The sequence below is a fragment of the Stegostoma tigrinum genome, chromosome 15 (genome assembly GCF_030684315.1).
Source record: "Stegostoma tigrinum isolate sSteTig4 chromosome 15, sSteTig4.hap1, whole genome shotgun sequence".
In the NCBI taxonomy this organism is placed as follows: Eukaryota; Metazoa; Chordata; class Chondrichthyes; order Orectolobiformes; family Stegostomatidae; genus Stegostoma; species Stegostoma tigrinum.
In genome coordinates this window covers 23,303-42,881 of record NC_081368.1, presented here as the reverse complement: position 1 = coordinate 42,881, position 19,579 = coordinate 23,303, and the positions used below count along the sequence as shown (strand labels likewise).

At 41.9% G+C, this 19,579-nt stretch overlaps 1 protein-coding gene across 2 annotated transcripts in view; it reads left to right on the top strand.

Annotated features, from left to right (window-relative positions):
• The window catches only part of LOC125458723 (glypican-6-like), a 141,479-nt gene extending 122,607 nt beyond the window's left edge, over positions 1–18,872 (top strand). For both annotated transcript variants that reach the window (XM_059651300.1, XM_059651299.1), the window contains one exon: positions 16,632–18,872. In XM_059651300.1, coding sequence (XP_059507283.1) covers positions 16,632–16,846 — 215 coding nt within the window. In that variant the 3' untranslated portion in view covers positions 16,847–18,872. The remainder of the gene's footprint in view (positions 1–16,631) is intronic.
• The last annotated feature ends 707 nt before the right edge of the window (positions 18,873–19,579 follow it).

Genomic DNA, 19,579 nt, shown 5'->3' with positions numbered 1-19,579 from the left:
ATGAAGAACTTTTCACATTTTAACTTTAAACAGTTGATGCAAGTCCACAATGTGAGGATTGGATTGGATTAAATGTCACCCAGATTTTTAATTAGTAAAGAACAAAGTAAGGTTAAGGAATTTGAGAGTTCTATCTGCTTCAGTTTTGAGCATGACAACATAAGACCATAAGATGTGGGGCAGAAGTGGGCCCTTTCACACCTCACTCTGTCACTAGGTGATATTTTGGCTGATCTGATAATCCTAAACTTTACCTTCCTGCCTTTTCTGAATAATGCCTTATTGATTAAAAATCTGTCTCAGCACTGAGTTTGGATTTTTAAATATATTCAATGGCCCTGTTGCAAATTTGGATAGAGTACTTGTGGACTAGGAGGTTGGAATTTGGTGTTTTTAAAATGCTAGGGGGAAAGCATTGCATGATCCCTTTAAAAGATCATGTGCTTTTTCTGTGCTTAGAGATTTAACATGGATGTCTGTGAGCCGAAGCTTGAAAGTTTGCAAGTTGACAGAGCACCCGAATTGTATCGAAAGGCCGTAAGTGTTAGCAGACCAAGCAGCAGTTTTTTTAAACAACAAGCGGCTTTTGAATTTAGCCAATCAATTTTAACCAGATACTCAAATACCAGCACCCTATTAAATTTAAGTCTGGTTTTGACAATATAAGACCAATTCTACTGTAAATAATATTGTGTAATGAATGGTATAAAAAGAAGGGGGCAGTTGTGCAAAGACCCCAGAACTAGCTTCCATCCACCCAAGCTAACACCCCTCAATTCTCAAGAGAATCACTGGCTCTCGGACTCTCCTCCACATCTTAGAGTAAGCACCATCTGAGTAACGAAGGTACCAATGGCACAGCCAGTTAATTTTCCTGAGTGAGGAATTGTCATTGAAGGCAGTCCTGACAGAAGACTCGAAGGAGAAGGCACAAAACATGTCAGAAAACACGTAACCTAGCTGTAATTTCAAGTGATAACAAAGTATGGAGCTAGGCCGGAGATGTCAGCTTTTGTGCTCCTAAGATGCTGCTTGACCTGTGTTCATGCAGCTCCACACTTTGTTATCTCGGATTCTCCAGCATCTGCAGTTCCCATTATCTCTGTAATTTCAAGAGACCTAGTTCTATAGGTGGGACTTATATTTTTATTGGAACAGCATGCCATTAAAATATTGCTTTATTTGGGAATAGTTTGTAGTTAGGAGTAGTTTATTCTGTTTGTTAATGGTTTAGTTAATTTGCTTACTGTTAGAGTTACATAAATTGTTGTTGATTTTAAAGTGCGTGCCAGGGATTTATTTTATTTTAACCACGTGAAATGGCTGATCAGCAGGTTGCACTATTTTTCACATTCCCTTTCAGATTATAGGGCAAGGTGCTCCTTTGTGAGTGTTTCTGTTTTAGTTCTTAGAGCGGGGTCAACCTCTGCTTTAAAATGGGCACTTGGAAGTAAAGATTTCCACAGAATCATTATATTCTATAGAGAAAATTCCCTTCATCTCTGTCTTCCATGCACAACACTTCCCTCTGAGATTATGTCCTCAGAATCTCCAACCAATCACAAGGAGAAATAAATCTATTCTGCCAAGTCCCTGAAGAATATTGTATAGTTCAATAGGGTTGCTTATTATTTCCTCCAAATTACAATGATTACAGACCCAACCTAGACGCAACTTTATAGGAGTTTATAAAATAATGAAGTGTATGGATAGAGTTAACGGTAGTATTCACCCCCCTAGGACTGAGGATTTCAAGACAAGGGGACGCATTTTTAAGGTGAGAGGAGACAGATTTAAAAAATACATGTGACAAATGTTTTACAGAGGGTGGTTCATGTGTGGATGAACTTCCTGAGGAAGTGGTGGATGTTGGTAAGTGCATGAATAGGAAAGGTTTGCAGGGACATGGGCCAGGAGCAGACAGGTAGGACTAGTTTAGTTTGGGATTACATTTGGTAGACCTGGTTGGACAGAATGGTCTGTTTTTGATGTTGTATGATTGTATGACTATGACTCTTGTCATAAAATAGTCCCTCCTTGCCCAGGATTAAGTCAGCTGAAGTTACTCAAGTGGTGATTCTGTGAAGTAGCTGTGGTAAACCACTTCATCAATACAAACAGCACCAGATGAAATAAGTAATAACATGTGAGGCTGGATGAACACAGCAGGCCAAGCAGCATCTCAGGAGCACAAAAGCTGACGTATCGGGCCTAGACCCTTCATCAGAGAGGGGGATGGGGAGAGGGAACTGGAATAGAGAGGGGGAGGCGGACCGAAGATGGAGAGTAAAGAAGATAGGTGGGGAGGTAGGGAGGGGATAGGTCAGTCCAGGGAAGACGGACAGGTCAAGGAGGTGGGATGAGGTTAGTAGGTAGATGGGGGTGCGGCTTGGGGTGGGAGGAAGGGATGGGTGAGAGGACGAACCGGTTAGGGAGGCAGAGACAGGTTGGACTGGTTTTGGGATGCAGTGGGTGGGGGGGAAGAGCTGGGCTGGTTGTGTGGTGCAGTGGGGGGAGGGGACGAACTAGGCTGGTTTAGGGATGCAGTAGGGGAAGGGGAGATTTTGAAACTGGTGAAGTCCACATTGATACCATATGGCTGCAGGGTTGCCAGGCGGAATATGAGTTGCTGTTCCTGCAACCTTCGGGTGGCATCATTGTGGCAGTGCAGGAGGCCCATGATGGACATGTCATCCAGAGAATGGGAGAGGGAGTGGAAATGGTTTGCGACTGGGAGGTGCAGTTGTTTGTTGCGAACTGAGCAGAGGTGTTCTGCAAAGCGGTCTCCAAGCCTCCGCTTGGTTTCCCCAATGTAGCGGAAGCCGCACCGGGTACGATGGATGCAGTATACCGCATTGGCAGATGTGCAGATGAACCTCTGCTTAATGTGGAATGTCATCTTGGGGCCTGGGATAGGGGTGAGGGAGGAGGTGTGGGGGCAAGTGTAGCATTTCCTGCGGTTGCAGGGGAAGGTGCTGGGTGTGGTGGGGTTGGAGGGTAGTGTGGAGCGAACAAGGGAGTCACGGAGAGAGTGGTCTCTCTGGAAAGCAGACAGGGGTGGGGATGGAAAAATGTCTTGGGTGGTGGGGTCGGATTGTAAATGGCGAAAGAGCCTCCGACACTTGCACCATTTACAATCCGACCCCACCACCCAAGACATTTTTCCATCCCCACCCCTGTCTGCTTTCCGGAGAGACCACTCTCTCCGTGACTCCCTTGTTTGCTCCACACTGCCCTCCAACCCCACCACACCCGGCACCTTCCCCTGCAACCGCAGGAAATGCTACACTTGCCCCCACACCTCCTCCCTCACCCCTATCCCAGGCCCCAAGATGACATTCCACATTAAGCAGAGGTCCACCTGCACACCTGCCAATGTGGTATACTGCATCCATTGTACCCGGTGCGGCCTCCTCTACATTGGGGAAACCAAGCGGAGGCTTGGAGACCGCTTTGCAGAACACCTCTGCTCGGTTCGCAACAAACAACTGCACCTCCCAGTCGCAAACCATTTCCACTCCCCCTCCCATTCTCTGGATGACATGTCCATCATGGGCCTCCTGCACTGCCACAATGATGCCACCCGAAGGTTTCAGGAACAGCAACTCATATTCCGCCTGGGAACCCTGCAGCCATATGGTATCAATGTGGACTTCACCAGTTTCAAAATCTCCCCTTCCCCTACTGCATCCCTAAACCAGCCCAGTTCATCCCCTCCCCCCACTGCACCACACAACCAGCCCAGCTCTTTCCCCCCCCCCCCCACCCCACACTGCATCCCAAAACCAGTCCAACCTGTCTCTGCCTCCCTAACCGGTTCTTCCTCTCACCCATCCCTTCCTCCCACCCCAAGCCGCACCCCCATCTACCTACTAACCTCATCCCACCTCCTTGACCTGTCCGTCTTCCCTGGACTGACCTATCCCCTCCCTACCTCCCCACCTATACTCTCTCCACCTATCTTCTTTACTCTCCATCTTCGGTCCGCCTCCCCCCCCCTCTCCCTATTTATTCCAGTTCCCTCTCCCCATCCCCCTCTCTGATGAAGGGTCTAGTCCCGAAACGTCAGCTTTTGTGCTCCTGAGATGCTGCTGGGCCTGCTGTGTTCATCCAGCCTCACATTTTATTATCTTGGAATTCTCCAGCATCTGCAGTTCCCATTATCCCAGATGAAATAAGTGATGTGCCTTTACAGCGTGGATATTTTAAAAGTGAAATTCAGTGATCCAAACACAGGTTGCTTGGGTTAGTAAAATGACTTAACTGATAAATACTCCTGATTATAGGAAGAAGAATCAGTTATCTCACACAAACACGCTGGAAAGATATTGTCTAAGAGGATAAGAAGGAGCAAGTATGTCAGGTGCTAAGAAAGTGGGAAAATAATGACAATCATGAGAGTGAGGTAGAAAGAGGAGTATATGATTCTCAAGGTGAACCTCCTACAATTTGACGAGTGAATGCTGGAATACCTGGACGGTTAGACGCTATGTTCTCATATTTAAAGAAAGGAGAATGGTAGCAACTTGTAAGACTACTGAGAAAGTGTGAGGTAATCTACGAAGATACACCTTGATGTATTACATTAGCTAGACTTAATGTGGGTGAGAGTTGGGACTGATAAAACAACTTTATTGGATCAACCAAGTAAAACAAGACTGGGTGAAAATATGTCAGTGATAATGGGAACTGCAGATGTTGTAGAATCCAAGATAAGTGTGAAGCTGGATGAACACAGCAGGCCAAGCAGCATCTCAGGAGCACAAAAGCTGACATTTTGGGCCTTAATGAAGGGTCTAGACCCGAAATGTCAGCTTTTGTGCTCCTAAGATACTGCTTGGCCTGGTGTGTTCATCCAGCTTCACACTTTGTTATCCAGGGTGAAAATATACTCAGTACATGCTAAAGAGCCACTGGATTGGACCCAGTTAAAGTAGCTGGAGTTCACCTATAGTGTTGGTTCCTAAACTGATTGGATCAGCTAGACCTTGTATAGAATATATAAAGCTGAACGCCGTCACAAAAATAGATTTTGAATCAATTCCATGATTGGAAGATTACATTTATGGGGCTGGCAGTGCCTTATTCCTTTCTCATTAATCTACTGAAGGAGTACTGGCAATTACCATTAACTCAAGGTTTAAAGAAATTTCTGATCATCAGATAGATTATACCAATGTTGGGGCATACCATTTGGATTAAAAGTTGCCGCAGCTGCATTTCAGAGGCTTATGAAACTAGCCAAAGTTTGAGTTTATAATTGTAAACTCACACTTAGCGTGTGTAAGACAAGTCAAAGACAGGTTTAAGTAATTAGTTGGTTGGTTTAGTGATAAAATTTAGTCAAAAGTGGTTGCAAAATCAAGAGTGACTTACTTAGGATATGTGGTCGGAAAGGACAAGTGTTGTCAAAGATAACAAAAGTGAAGACAGTAGAAGAACTCCTGACTCTTAAGACTGTGCCTGAAATCACAAGGTTTTCATGAACACATGGATTTTTTTCAGAATCTTGTGTAAATTCCATACAATAGATTGCTACAATAGCAGTACAAACTTGTTTAAAGAAACAAGCAAAAGTGGTAGGTGCTTAGCAGAATACTTCGCAGCATTTGAGAAGCTGAAGGCAATATTAATAAAAGAAATACTGTTGGCCACCCCTGCTTCTTCCAGATCTTACAGAATGGCAATAGATGCTAGTGATTTGGAGAGGAATGCTGTTGTTTTGCAGGATGAGTGAGGAATCAGCCAGAGAGTGGTGGGCCTGTGGAATTCATTGCAACGGAGTGCAGTGGAGGCCAGGATGTTAGGTGCCTTCAAGGCAGAGATCGACAAATTCTTGATCTCACGAGGAATCAAGTGCTACGGGGAGAGTGCAGGGAAGTGGAGGTGAAATGCCCATTAGCCATGATTTAAATGGTGGAGTGGAATTGATGGGCCGAATAGCCTTACTTCCACTCCTATGTCTTATGGTCTTATGGAATAGAGAAGCCAGTGGGGTGCTTCTGTAAGAAACTAAACCAGTATCTCAAGAAGAACTCTATTTTAGAAAAAGAGACTTTGGGATGGCTGTTAGCTGCTCAGAGCTTTGAATTCTATAATAGAACATAGAACAGTACAGCACAGTACAGGCTCTTTGGCCCACGGTGTTGTGCTGAACTTTTACCCTAATCCTAAGGTCTATCTAACCTCCACCCCCTACTTTATACTATCATCCATATGCCTATCTAATAGCTGCTTAAATGCCCCTATTAAGGCTGACTCCACTACCCTCTCTGGCAATGCATTCCATGCCCCAACCACTCTGAGTAAAGAACCTACCTCTGATGTCCCCCTGATATCTACCTCCTTTCACTTTAAAACTATGTCCCTTCATAATAGCTACCTCCACCCTAGGAAAAGGTCTCTGGCTGTCCACTCTATCTATATGTCTGATCATTTTGTACACCTCTACCAAGTCACCTCTCGTCCTTCGTTGCTCAAAAGAGAAAAGCCCTAGTGCTCTCAATCTTTCCTCATAAGATCTTCCCTCTATTCCAGGCAAAATCCTGGTAAATCTCCTCTGCACCTTTTCCAACGCTTCCACATCTTTCCTGTAATGAGGCAACCAGAACTGGACCCAGTACTCCAGATGTGGCCGAACCAGGCTTTTGTATAGTGGGAGAATAACTTCATGGCTCTTGAACTCAATCCCTCTATTAATGAAAGCTAACACACCATACGCCTTCTTAATAACTCTATCCACCTGGGTGGCAGCTTTCAGGGAACTGTGGACATGAACCCCAAGATCCCTCTGCTCCTCCACACTGCCAAGAATCTTTCCGTTAACCCTGTATTCTGTTTTCAAGTCTGTCCTGCCAAAATGAATCACCTCACACTTTTCAGGGTTAAACTCCTTCTGCCACTTCTCAGCCCAGCTCTGCATCCTATCAATGTCCTTTTGTATCCTAGTACAGCCCTCCACACTGTCCACAATATGACCCACCTTCGTGTCATCCACGAACTTCCTGATCCACCCTTCCACTCCTTCATCCAAATCATTTACAAAAATCACAAATAAAAGAGGACCCAGAACAGATCCTTGTGGTACACCACTCATAAGTAAAAATATAGTCTGACGTAGTGAGATCATAATCCACTATCCTTCATTCAAAAGTTACAAAATTGGAATTCCAGACTCTTCAGATGGAATTTTTTATTGTAACCCTTTCATGTGAACAAAAAAAATTGCTGGAAAAGCTCAGCAGATCTGACAGCATCTGTAGGAAGAAATCAGAGTTAAAGTTTTCGGTTGAGTGAACCTTTGTCAGAATGCCTTTCATGTAAAAATTGTTCACATTAATGAGCCAGATGATATAATTGTGAATACATTATCCTGAATGTAAGTGATAAAATAGGGTAACATTTAAGAAATTCTAAGACTGTAAATGTTTATATAAACAGAATGACTGGATGTAGGCCATGTTTATAATGAGACACATTTTTAAAATTAACATTGAGTTTCGTTAAGAACGGAGTAATTTATTTTTGCCTCGCTTGCTCAAACCTGTGGACTGCAATGGGAAAACCGATTGACCACGCTGCTGCAAAATTCCACAGCATAGAATTCCGTTTTTTTTTTCCTGTATTCATTTGTGGGATGTGGGCATCCCTGGTGGGCCAGCATTTCTTGCCCATCCATAGTCTCCTGTATCTATTGTGAACCATGTTTTGTGGCTACAGGAGGGTCATGATCTGTGGAGTTATTTCCAAGTGAAGCTGTTTAATTCTGAGATAATGGGAACTGCAGATGCTGGAGAATTCCAAGATCATAAAATGTGAGGCTGGATGAACACAGCAGGCCAAGCAGCATCTCAGGAGCACAAAAGCTGACGTTTCGGGCCTAGACCCTTCTGCTCTCTGATGAAGGGTCTAGGCCCGAAACGTCAGCTTTTGTGCTCCTGAGATGCTGCTTGGCCTCTCTGTTTAATTCTGAACTAACTGACCAAATTAGAACTGGAAATAAGTGATCAAATAGTCATAGTCATACAGTGTAGAAAAGGCCCTTCGGCCCATTGAGTCTACACCGACATAACTACCACTAAAGGCATGCTAATCCCAACTTCTGCTCTTGTTCAACATCCTTGAAAGTTACTATATTTTAAGTGTTCATCCAAATACTTTTTTAAAAGATTATAAGGTTTCCGGTCTTCAGTGCCTTCCTAGTTAGTTCATTCCAGACTCCATTACCCTGAGTGAAAAATCCCCTCTGAACCACCCTCCTTCTGCTAAATCTTTGCCTTCTCATGATTGACCCTTCAACCAAGGGAAATGGCTGCTCTCTATTCATCCTGTCCGTGCCCCTCATAATCTTTACACCTCAATCATGTCCTCGCTCAGTTTTCTTTGTGCTGATGTTGTGCTTGTTTAGTGTAGTAAAAAGAATGGAAAATATGTGCAACACTAGGCGTTTTGGCCATTTATCCCTGAGTCTGTTCACAATTTAAGATGATCATTATAGATCATCCCACTCCGTACTCTGTTCCTGCTTTCTGTCCATACCCCTTGATTTCCTCAGACCTCTGAACTGTATTGAACTCCTTCAAAACATTTACTGTTTCGGCCTCGACTGCTTTCTGTGGTGGAGAATTCCACAGGCTTTCCTCTCTGTTGGTAAAGAAGTTTTTATCATCTCAGTCCAACTTGGCGTGCCCCATATCCTAAGACAGGAACCTTTGGTTCTGGATTCCTTGGTCTTCGGAGACATCCTGCATTTACCCTGTCTAGTCATAGATTTTTATGATATCCTCCCTCATTCTTCTAAATTCCAGTGAATATAGTCCTAACTGGTCCAATATGTCTTCACATGTCAGTCCTGCCATCCTAGGAATCACCCTGGTAAACCTTTGTTGCATTCCTTCCATAGTTAAAACCTCCTTCCTCAGATAAGGAGACCGAAACTGCACACAATGTTCCAGGTGTTGTCTCAGCAAGGCCCTGTACAATTGTAGCAAGACATCCCTGCTCCTAAAATGAGATTATTCAAGTATGAAAGCCAACATACTATTTGATGTAACAAGGTGTAGAGCTGGATGAACACAGCAGGCCAAGCAGCATCAGAGGAGCGGGAAAGCTGATATTTAGGGCCTGGACCCTCCTTGTCGCTTCCCTGCTCCTATGATGCTGCTTGGCCTGTTGTGTTCATCCAGCTCTACACCTTGTTATCTCAGATTCTGCAGCATCTGCAGTTCCTACTATCTCTGATACTATTTGTTGTATTCATTGTATGTTGTATTTGTTGGGTTCTGAGGAAGGGTCACCGGACCCAAAATGTGAACTCTGCTTTTTCCTTCACAGATGCTGGCAGACCTGCTGAGCTTTTCTAGCAACTTTGTTTTTTGTTCTTTATATATAGCATTCACAGTTCTTTTGGTTTTTATACCATTTGTTGCACCTGTGTGCTTATTTTTGCTGACTGGTGTATAAAAGCACCCAGGTCTTGTTGCACCTCCCACTTTCTCTATCACCATTCAGATAATAAGCTGCAATTCTGTTTCTGGCATAAAAGTAAATGACCTAGCTTTTTATCTACATTACACTTCATCTTGCAGTCATCAGTAAAAGACCCTTTTTTCTTACTCTTGGTTTCCTGTCCCTCCGGCAAGTTCCTCTCCATGCCACTCACCATCCTGAGTTGGAAATTTACAGCTGTATCTTCACCGTTGCTAGGTTAAAATCCTGGAATTTCCTAACAGCATTGTTGGTCTGACTGCAGTGGTTCACTAAGGTAGCTCACCACCACCTTCTCGAGGTGATCTAGGGATGGGCAAGAAATGTTGGTCCAGTCAGCAATGCCCACATTCCACAAGTGAATTTAAAAATGTGCCATGCATTTGCCATTCACTCAACTGGTCTGCATCCTCCTCACAGGTCCCTCTTCCACCCACTTTTGTATTGTTTGCAAACTTGGTGATAATGCATTTAGTTCCCTCATCTAAATCATTAACATTTTCTCTGGCTGGGGTTGGAACACTGATTACTGCATTACCCCACTAGTTACTGCCTGTTACTCAGAAAAAGATTTTTTTTAATGCTGTTTTCTGTCTGCTGACTAGTTCTCCATCCATGTCAGTATGCTACGCTGGCTTTAATCATACATTCTAATCTCTTATTGTACACTTTATCAAAAGGCTTCTGTAACTACATCCACTGGCTACCCCTTATCAATTCTATTAGCTACATCCTCAAAAAAAAAGTTTCCGTTCGTACTTCCATGCTGACTCTGTGCCATCTTGTCACTGTTTTCCAAGTGCTCTGTTATTAAATCTTTTACAATAGACTCTAGCATTTTCCCCACTACTGATGTCTGGCTAACTGGTCTACAATTACTTGATTTCTGTGTACTTCCAATTTTTATTATTGGGGCTACATTAGCTATTCTCCAATCCATAAGAACTGTTTGAGTCTGTAGAATCTTGAAAGATGCATCCAATGCATCGACTGTTTCTCAGGCTACTTAGTGAAGTACTTAATTCCATCAATTTCTCCAAATCTGTTCCTCAATATTTTTGGAATGTTATTGATGTCTTCCCTTGGGAAGACTGAACAGAAGAATGTACTTAACTGGTCTGCCATTTCTTTGTTCTCTTTGTAATTTCCCCAGTTTCTGACTGAAAGGGACCTCTTCACATAACTATAGAATCTTTTACAATTAGATTTTATGCCCCTTGCAAGCTTACTCTCTCACTCTCTATTTTCCTTCCCTTAATCCCTTCCTCCTCCTTTGCCGAACACTAAATTGTTCCCAATCCTCAGGTCTGCTGCTTTCTTGACAAATTTGTATACCCCTTCCTTGAATCTAATTCTATCCCAAATTTCTCATTAGCCATGGACAAAAACAGAGCTGCTAGAAAAGCTCAGAAAACAAGGTGCAGAGCTGGATGAACACCACAACAGGCCAAGCAGCGTCAGAGGAGCAGGAAAGCTGATGATTCGGGCTCTTCCGCTGCTTGGCCTGCTGTGTTCATCCAGCTCTGCACCCTGTTATCTCAGATTCTCCAGTATCTGCAATTCCTACTATCTGCTGGAAAAGCTCAGCAGGTTTGGAGAGGGTTCAGAGGAGGTTTACCAGGATGCTGCCTGGACTGGAGGGCTTATCTTATGAAGAGAGGTTGACTGAGCTCGGTCTCTTTTCATTGGAGAAAAGGAGGAGGAGAGGGGACCTAATTGAGGTATACAAGATAATGAGAGGCATAGATAGAGTTGATAGCCAGAGACTATTTCCCAGGGCAGAAATGGCTAGCACGAGGGGTCATAGTGTTAAGCTGGTTGGTGGAAAGTATAGAGGGGATGTCAGAGGCAGGTTCTTTACGCAGAGAGTTGTGAGAGCATGGAATGCGTTGCCAGCAGCAGTTGTGGAAGCAAGGTCATTGGGGTCATTTAAGAGACTGCTGGACATGTATATGGTCACAGAAATTTGAGGGTGCATACATGAGGATCAATGGTCGGCACAACATTGTGGGCTGAAGGGCCTGTTCTGTGCTGTACTGTTCTATGTTCTATGTTCTATGTTCTATGTTTTCTCATAAGCCATGGTCCAGCCACCTTTCCAATTTTATTTTTGTGCCAGAGAGGAACGAACAGTTGTTACAGTTCATCCATGTGCTGTTGAAATGTTTGCCATTGTCTACCTGCTGTCATCCCTTCTATTTTAAGATGAGAGGGGCAAGATTTAAAAAGGGACCTAAGGAGCAACTTTTTCATGCAGAGGGTGATGCATGTATGAAATGAACTGCTGGAAGAAGTGGGAGAATTTGGTACAATTACAACATTGAAAAGGCTTCTGGATGGGTATATGAATAGAAAGGGTTTAAGGGGATATGGGCCAAGTGCTGGCAAATGGGATTGGATTAATTTAGGATATCTGGATGGCATTGAAGAGTTGGGCCAAGGGGTATTTTTCCATATTGTACTGCTGTATGACTCGAAGTACATTCCCCATTTTATCATAGCCATCTCCCACCTCGTATGCTTGTAGTTTCCTTTGTTTAGATTAAGGACTATAGTCTAAGAATAAACTACATCATTGTGCATCTTAGCGAAGAAATTATCACTGTATGGCCACTCTTCTCCAAAGCGCCTCACACAGCTAGAGTGCCAATTATGCCTTTTCTCGTTAGATGTTCTCTAGTTGGTTTCTTAACTTTATTGATCCAAACAAAGCCCTGTATACATTCGAGGAATTCCTCCTCCACATGCCTTTCCTGATTTGATTTGCCGAATCTATATACAGATTAAAGACACCCAAAATTACAGCTGTGAACTGAGACTTTTGAATTGAGAAATCAAACATTTTCCAAGTGAATTATTCACTCTATAATACTTAAGAGCTAGCGGAAGACACCTGAACACCAAAGGCCTGTCTAGCCATACACTAATCATCGCAAAACTAGCATTGGGAAACACAGACCACTGAACTGAGTTTCCAGTTTATTCTACCTCCACCAATGATCTACTTTTCTGTTTGAGTATGTTTGTATGTAAATGGGAGTTTGCAAGGGGATTAGAGTTTCAGTTAATCCCGTTGTCTGCCTATATTTTTTATTTTGCTGTAGTCTAATTATTTGTGGCTAATTTTAGTTTTATTATTCACTAATGGGATGAGGGCTTCGCTGGCAAGGCAACATTTATTGCCTATCCCTAATTGCCAAGAGGGCAGTTGAGAGCCCATCACATTGCTGTCACATGTAGGCCAGACCAATAACGATGGAAATTTCGTTCCCTAAAGGACATTAATGAACCAAGTGGGTTTTTCCAACAATGGATTCATGGTCATCATTAGATTCTTAATTCCAGATACTTTATTGGATTCAAGTTCCACCATCTGGCATGGTGGAATTCAAACTCTGGTCTCCAGAAAGTTATCTGGATCTCTGGATTAACAGTCCAGCAGTAATACCACTAAGCCATCGCCTCCCTGCATAGTACAGCAATAGTCCGTGCTTGTTTTATCAAACTTGGTCCGAGTCAGGTAAGTTGGAGTACTGTGTAGCTTTTTTAAAAAACCCTTAACATGTGATATGCCTCTGAGAATAGTGAGGATTTAGAGTGCACTACCCAGTGGGTTGTAACAAGTGGAAAAAGGAACTGAATGTCTCAGACGAGATAGGAGTAACTGTCTTTTACATCAAAACAACATTTGAGTGAGTATCATATCTAGCCAAATAGAAGTCAGTTGGTATTGGGGAAAAATTCTCAACTGAGTATAAACAGAAATAATTATGGTTGTTGGAGGCCAATAATTTCAGTTCCAGTGCATTGCATCTTCAGGATAGTGTCTTAGATCCAACTACCTATTATTGCTTCATTAATGATCTGCTGTCCATCATAAGGTCAGAAGTAGGCTTATTCGCTGCTGATTATACGTTTGTGATTCCTCCGATACTGAAGCAGACCTTGTCTATGCGCCGTAAAACCTAGGAGCACGAGTAGGACATTCAGCCTGTCGTGGCTGCTCAGCTATGATTTAATATAACCATGGCTAGTCGAACACTTCAGTGCCTTTACAGATACTGTACCCATATTTCTGCATATAGTTGATAATCAAAAATTTGTCAGCCTGCACTTTAAATATACCAAGATACTTTGTCAGCACTTTGGTACAGAGAATTCCAAAGATTCATCACGCTCTGTGTAAAGAAATTTTATTTATCTCGGTCCAAATTGGCATCCCTCTTCTTTTTAAATTGTGCCTCCTGGTTCTAGATTCCTCCAAGCAGGAAACATCTTAACTGCATCTACCCTGTGTTTTCTCTCATTTTTGGTTTGGAGCTGAGAAATGAACGTGATTTTTTGACTATGAACAGAAGCTTCTTTAAAAAAAACAACAAATAATCTGATATTTGCTGTGAGGTCAGGCCCAGCAATTAATTTGCAGGTTGATTCTTGTTCAAACAATGCTGCTGACATTTTGTCTCTGGAGGGGTATTATGCTCAAACAGATGGCAGATGTTGAATGTTAACTGGGGCTTCATAAGGAGACAACCAACCAAACAAAGAGAAACCAAAGTTTGAACTGGTTTGAGTCACAAGGACTGTGCCTGCAAGAGCGATGGGACAAAGGTTTGATTGCAGCCTGATTGCCTACCCAGAGTATAGAATCTTAGTTACGAGTATTGAGCGAATATTCCTCTGAACCTAGTAGAATTATTTTGTGTGTATTGGTGTCTTCAGAAACCAAGTAAGGTACAGTCCCATGTGCCTAATGATGTTTTGGATCCTGGAGTCTGCTTAGGTGAATCGGCCAGTTACATCTTTATTGTTTCTTTTAATTTACCCCTTAATTGTGTCTGTCTTTGATTCTGGCTCCCATTCTCACAATGAGGATTGAGTTTAAATCATAGCCATCAATTAAATGCCACGTGGTTTAACTTGAATGAGTAAGTTGTTAATTCTTTTGGTCAAGCTAGAAACCTAGCATTTATTGGTTATTCACAAAGTCCAGTATTCCTAATTCAGAGTCTCATTAGGAACCATTGGGGTTGGAAAGGGATTCTAAAGCGAAGTCTTTTGAGTCCCATGTTAGGCATAAATTGATCTTTATTCAGAGCTCATTACCAACGCAGGCTGGGAAAGGTCTCTGGAGACAGATTCCAACCCACTGTCCCCTATCCCAATAAAGTACAGTATATTTCTATATTCTACATTACAATGATTACATGCAACATTGACATTGGCGTTTGCTACCTCCCCACTAACCGTATACCGCTCCCCGGACACTTGCCAGCTGCATCATACTGAGTGGATACTGTTTGTTATCTTGTGAAGCTGCAACTTCTTTTTATTTTCCCAACATCATAATGACTAAGCAATCATAGAAACTCTGTAGTGTGGAAGCAGGCCATTTGGTTCATCAAGTCCAGAGCGATCTTCCATAAAGCATCCCACCCAGACCACCCTGTCTACCCTATCCCTGTAACTCTGCATTTCCAATGGCTAATGCATCTAGTCTACACATTTATAATGGTCAATGCACTTAACCTGCACATCTTCAGACTGTTTGCTGAATAATCGTCCCTTACAATGCTATCTCTTTCTCCTCAGTGTACTTTCATGAGGCTGTCTGTTTTATTCTCTTCATTAGACGTGATTTACCCTTGGTGTTTATAATATTTGTTGTATGTCCTCCAGTTCTTGCTGTTTACACTATTTGTCATTCAGTCCTCCCTGCTGATGTCATGGGGGCTTCTTTCTATGATTTACAGCCATTTGTCTAAAGGAATTTAGCTAAATTCCTTAATGTTAATTTGCTGGTTGCACTTATGCATACTGAAATTATAATATGTAATGGCAGTTATTTAAAAAGACTTTCCCTTCTACGTTTCACCAAATAACATATTTTCTCTTTCCTATGAAGACTTCTGTGAAACACTTCACTAATTTACATGGTTGCCATGTGTATGAAGGCCACAATTCTGACTGTCGAAATTGCTCTTCAACTAACAATTCTCTTTGGCCATCTTATGCCAGCTAAAAACCCCAGGTAGCCATTTTATGCTACTGTCAGCCATGGGCAACTCCAAAGGGTCAAATTTAAGAGGATTTGAATATTTCAATTTTACTGTGTTGTCAATTCAAGGATAGACTTTCAAGTTGTAATGCCTGTCTATCCCTTTAAGTTGCATTCTGAAGAAGACTCCTACTGGACCTTCTTCCCCATCCATCAGTGTTGACAGATATGCTGAGTTTCTCCAGCCTTTTTGCTTCTTAGTTCAGATATCAAGCATGCACAATATTTTGCTCTTATCCCTTTTAAGTGTTTTGTAGGTCTCAATGAAGTCATATTTCATTCTTTGAAACCACAGAGGTCTACACCCTTCAACCCATTCAGACTGCAGCTCTCAAAAACAAGCACCTGTAAGATTATTGAGTAGATATGTAGCTCAGGTTGTGGTTGGTTGGCTTGCTGAGCTGGTTCATTGCTCTGCAGATGTTTCATTCCAACAGAGTAACATCAGTGCACCTGATATGCCCAATTTCTCGATGTGAGAGTCCTACACTCCCAAGAACAAGCCTGGTGAACCTGTGTTGTGCTACCTCTATGACAATAATAATTTCTCTGATCTTGGTCAGCATTCAGATTTGGGTTGATAAATGGCAACATGTTTGCCACCTGACTTGAAGCAATGGCCATGTCCAACAAGAGAACCTAACGACCACCGTATGATATTCAAAAGCATTATCCTCACCATCTTGCGCACTGTAAACACTCTAGGGATTGCCATTGAGCAAAAACTGAAAAAGGCTAGCCATTATAATTTCTTTGGTTATGAGAGCTTGCCAGGGGCTTGGATTCTGTGGTGTGCAACTCATCACCTATCTCCACAAGCCTGCCCACCATGTGCAGAGCAGAACTCGGGCATAACACAGTCAGAGTTTTCACAGCATAGAAAGAGGCCCTTCAGCCCATCAAATGTGATGGAGTACTCCCTACTTGTCTGGATGTTTGCAGCTCAAATAGAATTTCTGTTATTTTAAATGTTCCAGCAGTTACAACCATTATAAATTGATTTTTATTTTTATTATTTAATTAAAGAAAAGTTTTATTTGTGCGATTAAGCAGTCTGAAAATTACTTAATTGTTCTGTTTCCCTTAGGCGATGAAAGCAGTGGTGAAGAAAGTGGAAGTGGCTGTTTTGGGTTGGATTGTCACTCTGAGTTTGAATTCATGAGTACAGATGCACCTGTACTCTTTGGTCCTATAGAACCCAAGAAAATTGCTCCTAAGGATACTGCTCACTGCATTAGACCCTCGCAACAAGTTCTACTTATGAGCTGTTTGATGATAATCTTAGAGCAGCAGCTGCGGTAATCACACAAGTTACTGAGAAGAGTCTTTGCACATTGCTTTTTTAAAAAATTACCCTCATATCATGGTGACTCTGACTTTAATTGCAAATTTACTTTTAATGTCTCAACAATGATGCATGGTTGCTGCTTTATTTGTTTTCAGATTGCCATTGGCACCACTGTATCTGGATCATTGCGTTTATGTGAACACAGGACTTTCATTTTAACATATTAGTTTCAAAGTAAATGCAGGTCTGTAGCTAGTGAATCTTTAAAGTATTTTTAAACTCATTCTCATTTTACATCATTAAAGAGATCACGATTCTGCGTAAGAAAATGTATTCAGTGGACTGTAGTGCCCACTCATCCCCAAAGGGGCCTATGGGAGGAATTTAATTATCAGTAGGGTTGCAGGTGAGAATCCCCCTCTCCATGCTCCACAGGCAATTAACATCTGTTTGAGGGTTTCAAGCTGCAGCCACTTTTTTTGTTTGAACAGGAGCTGATAGGGCACTTGCCTTGCCGGGAACCCAAGCAAATTGTGTCAACTTTGTTAGATAGCTTTCCAGCAAGGGTGGAAGTGGGGGAGTTGGAGAGGAGAGGCTCTTCACTGGAAGGCTATGCATTAAGAAGTGGAAGGGCCACTAATTCCACTCCCTGTTCTTTCTTTCAACTTTCCACAGCATCCAGCAACCTTCACTCACTCTGATGTCTGATCCCTTAGCATCTAATAGATATATTGCTGCCAGTGGCTGATAGCAGTGACAAACCGCTAGCCTCTGGCTGACCATTTAAGGAGACTCCCCAAGGGTAGTGATGTGAGACTTCTACCAGTTCCCCAATTGTTGGACAAAAGCCTATCAGCAAGATTAAGTTCTACCCTCTGCATTTCATGATGAGGACCTGCACAAAAGCAATTATACACATCTTGAACTTATTTGGAATAATGTTGCACCTATCAATGCATAAACATACCTGTTTGTAATTTATTTTGGTTCTATATAATTGTAGAGTGATTACAGCTGAGATTAGTGAGTCCTTGATTAAAGCAAAATATTGCAGGCTTTGAAAGGTGCCTTTAGAAGTGTTGGAAGGAGACTGCAGCACAAGCACCAGAATTTGGTCATAATTAACAGTGCTTGTTGACATGTAGGAAAATTGAATTTTTTATATGAGAATTCTAAAAGTTAATTCTGGCCATGAGTTGTGTTTTATCATCTGCCTGAGTTGCTTTCTACAGTTTGAAGGCCAGTAGCATTCAATTTTAGCTAGAGAGTCAGAATGCAACTATCAATTTTGTTTTGGTCCCTGCTTTCATTGTGATGTTGAATTTATCTTTATATCAGAATTTTAAGTACTTGTAATTGCTAGCTCAGGGTCAATACATTGTTTTTTAAAATTCTATTCAGTAATTTCAACAGATTTTTTTTTCAGTCAGCAGAAGACTAATGGTACATTTTTGCTGTTGATAAATTATGCTTGGGAGTTTTGTACCTATAGAAAGTAGATCAGTTTGAAATAGATTTTTTTTTCCTGAGAGTATAGATTGTATATAGCTGAGATACTGCTGAGTGCATAGCTCAGCTAACTGAAGGTGTTGACAATTGCTGTTCCTTTAGTTAGACAAGGTAGAATTTAGTTCTGGCTTTCTGGAAGGGAAGGGATGATTGTGTCTAAAATATCCATTCATTGGCTGAAATTCAGCTAAAGACCAGCAAAATAATGGCATGGTTCTATGGGACAGCCAACTGTCAAAATACCTGCTGCGTCATATGTGATCACTTCAATAGACAGTCTATTGAATTCTGCTTTCTTTCTTGCAAAAGCCCATTGTAATTCCAGGACTTGTATTTTATTGTTGAGATTAATCATTTAACTGATTTTATTGACTTGTTAGTTCATTTTTAAGCAAAGTACAAAATATCCTTGATGTAAGTTGTGAAACGTTTATAGTGATTGGCCTTTGGTTGACAATGTTACAAAATATGTATGCTGGGAAAAATCGTATTGAATGCAAAACATTCTTGAGTAAATGTGTGAATGTCAAATTTGGTCATTTGTGTTGTACTAAAACTAAAGCATCTGGAACCTGCATAGCTTTCATCTACCACCACTCTTCCCTCACACCCCCACATTTCTCCCCCCCCTGCCCCCCACAAAAAAAAGGACTGGTTTTTAGCTTGTGTGACCATCATCTTTCCAGTTATGTATACAATCTTTAATATCCCCTTAATTACCATAGTTTATGTAAAAGTTATTAACTAGAGACACAAGTCTTATTTCTGCACTCACTAGCATTTGGCCCCAGGAGTAATTTGGAGACTTGCTACTTTTTTTTTTGAGGTCCTATTTTTCAGTTTCTCTTCCAGAATCTCAACTGTGCCTTCAAGACAACTTCCTTTTTTATACTTTATACTCAAGATCTTGTACCAGGTATTTTTGTATCTAAGATGGCGCCAGGAATGGTGACTTTTAACGATATACTCCTGCCTCTCCCTGTACTTGAGTATACATCACAGTAAAGTCTGTAGTGCTGATTTGATCTGAATTAAAGACCTGGATACAAGGTGACCAAGATGCAGAAATAAATATTTCAGAGTTTACTACAATTCAAAAACACAGACCAATTGGAAAAGGAAGCACCATCTTCAACTGCTTCAACAATGATATTCTGTCCATCATAAAGTCAGAAGTGGGAATGTTTGCCAGTGATTGTGCAATGTTCAACACTATTTGCAATTCGTCAGACTCCAGA